Source organism: Lactuca sativa, chromosome 3 (genome assembly GCF_002870075.4).
Source record: "Lactuca sativa cultivar Salinas chromosome 3, Lsat_Salinas_v11, whole genome shotgun sequence".
Classification (NCBI taxonomy): domain Eukaryota; kingdom Viridiplantae; phylum Streptophyta; class Magnoliopsida; order Asterales; family Asteraceae; genus Lactuca; species Lactuca sativa.
In genome coordinates this window covers 47,038,112-47,044,777 of record NC_056625.2, presented here as the reverse complement: position 1 = coordinate 47,044,777, position 6,666 = coordinate 47,038,112, and the positions used below count along the sequence as shown (strand labels likewise).

The following is a 6,666-nucleotide window of genomic DNA, read 5'->3' as shown; positions in this document are numbered from 1 at the left end:
TAGTGGGGGTGAGGCAGTATTGAAAAAATTGCCGGAATATGGAATTTGTGGTGAGTTTTGGGAGGTTAGAAGGTTCATGTATCCTTCATATCCCGCAAAACCCAATGGAGTGGATGTGTTTGTCTTCGGAGGAGGGGTATTCGGGTTTTGATCCATAGAGGGTAATTTTTTTTAATGAAATAGAGATGGATATAGATAAATAGAGATAGAGAGGTAAAATGATATATATATATATATATATATATATATATATATATATATATATATATATATATATATATATATATATATATATATATATATATATATATATATATATATATAAAGTAAATTGAAGAAGTAAACTTTTTTTTTTCAATTATACTGTATGCAACGGTATTATTACCGTTTTTCAATGGCTAAAAAAAATAAAACGTTCGAATTTTACACGTTATGGCTCGTTATCGTGGTAATATCTAATGGCGTAACGCGCCTTAACGCGACCCTGGGGCGGTGTTCCGCACCATGACGCCGTTAAGGGCGTACGCCTCGTCAGATAACGCGGTAGTCGCGTTGCCCACACCCGAGAGACTTAAAAATTTTGAATTTTTCATATTGATATTAAATATTAAAATAATAATAAGAAGAATGTCGTTGGTTTGTTTGTTCCACCTTCTATCATTTTTTTCTTTTCGAATTGATATTACAATATTTTTAAAAAATTCAATCTAATTCATTTGTTAAAATTATATATATATATATATATATATATATATATATATATATATATATATATATATATATATATATATATATATAACCTGTCCACCCACCAAAGAGCTTATGACCCAGCGGTATCCGATGTTGCCCTCCTTCCTTGAGGTCGAGGGTTCAGTCCCTAATGATTTCTCTCCAACGTCAAAAATGTTTAATCTATCAAAAACTAAACTTAAGTCCCCAATAAATTTCATTCAAAATAATATTCATGTCTTATTCACCGGTCTCTAATATATGACATCTATGACTAAATAATAAATATTAGGTGTTAAAATTTAGTCATTTATAAATGTTTATTTGTATTTAAAATTGGGCGTGTCTTTTAGAGACTGAAATTCAGTCTTTAGAAAGTTTCTCATTTAAAAGACAAATTGGTGTACTTGTAGAAATGACTGAAATTCAGTCTCTAATAAGTTTCATTCAAAACTGACAGACGTCTATCGCTAGACTATTAAAGGTTGAAATTCAGTCTCCAATGTGTTTCCCACCAAACCTAAATCGAAGCAAACATATTAAAGACTGAATTTTAGTCTCGAATAAGTTTGGTTAGTTTCTAATGATTCAGACATTAAAATCAGTCCTAAATAGTATTTGAGACTAACTCATCAGTCCCAAATTTGTGCTTTCAATTTGTGTATTGTACAACAATTTGTGTATGGCAAATGTTGTATTGTACAACAATTTGTGCTTTCAAATGTTGTATTGTACAACTCTATAAGGCATAAATTATTGTGTATGGCAAAAATTTATTGTTTACAAATCATTTCCCAGATGAAAAGGTTTAATGGTGAATGGAGTACAAAAATAGTACTAAATAATGTTCATGCCATAATTGAAATTTTAATGGTGGTAGTTGGTTAGAATATAAATGGAAATAGTAGAGAATGGATGATGTCTTGAACTTAAGTTATGAAAAAAGGAGATGAACAAGAGCAAATTTGTTCGTTTTTTTAGCTTTTCGAGGCAAACTTTACTTTTCCATGCAAAAATTGATCCGTGGGAATACTTTGTGAAGCAAATACCACTTTCTTGTATTTGAGGCACAGTTAACTCTTTGAAGCAACACTACCTCCAAAAATAACAATGTTACTAGCTACACTTCAACTTAGCAAGCATCACGTTCATATGCATGCATGATATGGCTAATGTATTTCTTTTAAAAGTGTTTTATAATTTTATTGTTTATATAGACTAATTAGAAGATAATGAAAGACGTTATATTAGACATTGTTGTGCGCCTGAACATGATATTACTCTAAGGGGAGACAAAATGGGTGAAAGATGGAGTGGGGGAGCCTCGGGTGGAGGGAAGAAGGGAAAAAGACCCAAAGTGTACATGGGGTGGTAGTGCTTTGGGACGTGGGATGATCATTCAATTCCATGTACTCTAAAGTCTTACATTCCAAAATTTCAACCTTAAAACATAAATATCACAATCCCAACAAAAGCATTAGAAGATTTATATTTCAATTCAATATTTGTAATATGAAAAATATTATGGATACACTTGTCAAAACTATATGCAACATTATGAACCCCTTTAATTTCCAGCTGATCCAAAGCTTCACTTTCCAAAACACTCACATAAAATGTTTGGTTGATTCACTGCAATTGTTTATAACTATAGTAGGGGCTTCATACTACAACCCATTGATGAAGGAGGTCTAAGATATAAAGAGAAGCCCATTAACACAAGTCAACTGCAACATGTCTTAATTTTATGACCTGCATCACATCACCTTTTGTCAACGCACAAAAGAAAAAATAATTACTGCCATATGCCTATATATACACACACATACAAGAATTGTGTTATGAAGTCAGAGAAATTACCTTGGCTCCATAGGGAAGACAAGGAATTCTAAGGGATACGCTGCAAATGAAAACGCCATTCATCAATAAATGCCATCTTTTCATGATCAATGCTTGGTAGTTCGTGCATTTTAATTCTTTTTATTATCTCAGTAGTCCTTCCAAGAAGCTTAGCTGCAGCCTCAACACTAGCCTCCCGTTTCTCTATTGCACTTTCATGGCATTTCATTGTTATGACTCGTGGTATGTTGGTGAAGCAAGCAACCAATATGTCTGCAATCATGTGAGATAATAGAGCAAACAACTGTTCTTCAGTTATCCCTAAGATGTTACTTTGGTAGGTAAGCATGATTGAATGTGCAATTCGGTACATTGAATTAGTAACAATCAACTTCTGTGGAAGGTATTCAACCGATTCTCCTTCATTTGTGCTTTTGCTAACTTCTATCACAATTTCTTCTGCTTTGTGAGCAAACCATTCAAGAATCTCTCTTGATGTTTTTCCTTCATAAGCGTTTTTTTCCAAAGTTTTCCCTAACCACTTGTGGTTGTCTTCTACCTCATCCCACAATGTCACAGCTGCCTTTTGAATGTTTACATACTGACATCCAATGTTCAAGCTTTCCTCAACAATATGGGTGTAATAAAGACCTTCACTAACACATTTGAGCAAGCTATCAGTTACATCCTTACCAATATTTGGGAGAGCAGCAGCGATGCACGTTAAGGTTACGATTGGTAAGCTCCAACTGTTAGGAAGTTCAATAGAAAGTAGAGGTTGAACTTGATAAATGTCAAATTTCTCTACTCCCTGGAATCCAGTAGATTTATCAAGAAACTTTAAGAGGTTGTTATCTTGTTCCTTCTCAGCCTTTTGAATCACGCGATTCATGGAGTTTGAAATTCGTTTGAGTGTTCGTTCAGCAAGCTCCATATTGTCTTCCAGCAACAAAACACACTTCCTTAGGTCTTCATCTATGTAGTCACTTCTAGAGGGTGGACTAAGCATAATTTCTTTCAGTGAGTTGAAATAATATGAACAATGCATGAAAATGAGTAGAACTACCACGGGGATGAGCCCTATAATTTTACATGTTACCACAACTGCCTTTTGAAATCCAATCAGAGTGCTCAGAATGAGATTTTTGAAATTACGCAGAAGACTTTTTACTCTATGGCAATCGGATAGAAAAGTTATACGACTTTCTTTCCATTCACACAATTTTTGAGTCCAATACTTCTCTACTTTAAAAACCTCCCAATGGTTCCTATTCCACCCAGTAAAAGATTTGAAGCTCACGACCATAAAACTTCTACATATTGGCGCAATAGCACCCACAACTCCAATGGACTGAATGATAAAAGTGGCAACCATTGACCACTTATAATCCGACAGGGATCTTAGCTGAATTGGTGCTACAGAAATTGACACCAGAAGATGTGTGTATATGGCTACAGCAATTACACAAATTATGCCCGAAGCACAGGATAACGGAGAACTAGCCATCACAAATTGAGGACTACCGGTTTCTGCCATGATCCAGTATCTTTTCACATGTTGTCTTAGCTTCTCAATATCAAATGTATCTTGAGGACAATGATTATATAATATGGTTTTGCTAATGGCTTGATACTTGTTTTCTAAAATTTGCTTAGATAATGGAACTGTTATAGCTGAAGATATCAAAAGTATTAGTAGGAAGAGTAACAAAGCCACGTAGATGTATCCTACATCCATGAAAGTGTATCTATCAAGAGCCTCGCTAATACCGATACCAACTGGCACAATAACACCGGTATTAATCTCCATACATATATTCACAATTATGGTGATAATGAGAATGGCCAAACCTATGACATTTGCAAGAAGTGACTTGTTGTCCATAGACGCCAAAGAAGGCATTAAGTTAGCCATCAATCCATCATCATGCACATAAAAACTAAGCTCCCCTGCTTAGCTGCTTGGTCCAAAAACCCTGGCATTGGACTATTCAAATCCACATGCAGTTTCATTGCGACAGCTATCACTGTGATAGAAACAGCATTTAGAGAGAAAACTTTACTTGGAAACCAGAATTTCCTTTTTCGAAAACCATTGAACAAATCAACTACCATAGCAAGAACGCAAAATAATGATGCTATTGAGATGTAGATGCCAATCCATGGCAGAGGCTTGTTGTACTTGCCTTCGATTTCCGAAATAGTTATTTCCTCACAGAAATACTGCAAAGCTGAGATGCTTTCTTCAGTGAGGTTTACAAGTACGCCCGAAGAGGATCGATCTCCATTATCAAATGATGATACGATGTCATAACAGTGCAAATCGGAATCATAATATGAACCCATGTTCAAAATACCTAGTAAAGTAAGATGTAACTTGATGCTAATTGTTCACAAATAGAAATAAGTTTGTAGTTGTTAACTTAAATTGCAGAAAATTCGAGGAGGTTGCAATCGATGACATTATTGGATGCAAATTTGGTCAATAGGAAAAAAATGAAAATAGACATCAAGGTCATGACATTAGTCATTATTAGAGTAGACTTGGTATATAGGGGGAAAAAATAGACATCATTGACTTACATGATGCCTCTTAGTCTTATGTAAGTTATCATAAGGGTTTTAGTTAAAGTTTACATATAAAAGAAATAAAACACAGTCTAAATTAACGTTTAAGATATTTGAGATCGAAATTATCACATCTATCATTTATTATGAAAGCGCTTTGACCAAATTGAACGAACTTGTATACTTTAATCGAGGTTACAAAAGAAATTATATATCAAAATCGTTTGTTTTTATTATAAGATTTTATTAATAACCAGATAAATAAATAAATTACAAGACTAGGTGCAATTGTAACGCTATGTGTGTTTGTCGGTTGCATATTTTAAGAATTTATTAAAGAAAGAAATTAAATAAATTTTTCGTAAACCATGGCTATTTATTGATATCTACTGTGAGAAATTAGCAACACAAAATCATACAGCCAAGAAGCTAGAATATTGATATTCTGTTTTATCATATAAATATATAAATTATGTTGCTGTTACTTATTTTCTAGTTTACAAAAATCATAGAACTATAGAAGACAAAGAAAAAGGACATAAAGAAAGAAAAGTGCGTGGGTCATAACTGGAATCGATCCAAAAGTAAACCTCATGAGTCATGACCAATGCCTCTTTTTCCCCTTTGTATTATTTCTTAAGGTCATCATGAGCTAATTTTTATTTACAAAATTTCTTTTATAATCAATCCCTTTAATGATATATTCTTTTAGTTTGTCGCAGGATAGCCACTTAACAAAAGTTAATTAATATTATTATGTAGTTAACTTGCTCGTTTAATTCTAAGCTTATAACATTGATACTTCAAAGGTAATTTTAAAAATATGTTCATGAAAAAATAAATTTACATGAAATTACCTTTTAATACATGCAATGGTTTGTTAATCAAATAATTAGTTAATACGATGGAATGATCAAGACAATAATGTAAGGAGACTCGTGCGAAAGAAAATTATAACCAATTATACAGAAACTTCGTGATATTTTTTTGAACGGTTAACACACCTCTAAATCTTACCCCTAACTATTTATTTGTCTACGACGAAACTTGAACTCTCAATCCGTTATGGAAGGAACGTATTTTCAAACATCTTGATACCGCTAGGCCAATTTCTATTTGGTAGAAATTTTGTGATATGTGATTTGTAGTTAACTAAATATATGAAATATAATAGGGAATTAAGTAATCTAACCATTTTTTTTGTTAGTTTTTTTTTTAGAAAAAAATAATCATTTGGTCCGGAATGTTTATTTCGAACCCGAATTTTGAAATATTTAAATGGGTAAAAGTGTTCGACCCGGTAATGTGGTCCATGTATATAGCATTTTAGACACCTTATGCCGAACACACTGTTTCGGACCGTATTTCGGACTACTCTTTCCTTGTTATGAACTTCATCAATTTTGAACAATGTCTTATTCTAGCATCGAAGAGATCTAACATTAATGGGTATGTGCGATTCTTTCTATGATTATATGTTGTAATATGTTAGAAATAATAAAAAAAAAAGAATTGTGTTTTTTGTATGAT

The 6,666-nt window shown here is 33.0% G+C and overlaps 1 protein-coding gene across 1 annotated transcript; it reads right to left on the bottom strand.

Moving 5' to 3' along the window:
- Positions 1–2,157: 2,157 nt before the first annotated feature.
- LOC111909072 (uncharacterized) lies at positions 2,158–5,021 on the bottom strand. Its single transcript, XM_023904859.3, has 2 exons — positions 2,590–5,021; positions 2,158–2,481 (listed from the first exon to the last, which is right to left on the bottom strand). The coding sequence occupies exon 1, from the start codon at positions 4,481–4,483 to the stop codon at positions 2,618–2,620; it is 1,866 nt and encodes a 621-aa protein (XP_023760627.1). The 5' UTR covers positions 4,484–5,021; the 3' UTR covers positions 2,158–2,481; positions 2,590–2,617.
- Between the last annotated feature and the right edge of the window lie 1,645 nt (positions 5,022–6,666).

What these genes read in the sequence shown, in the direction of transcription:
- LOC111909072 (XM_023904859.3), bottom strand. Translation starts at nt 4,483, where the DNA reads ATGGCTAACTTAATGCCTTCTTTGGCGTCTATGGACAACAAGTCACTT.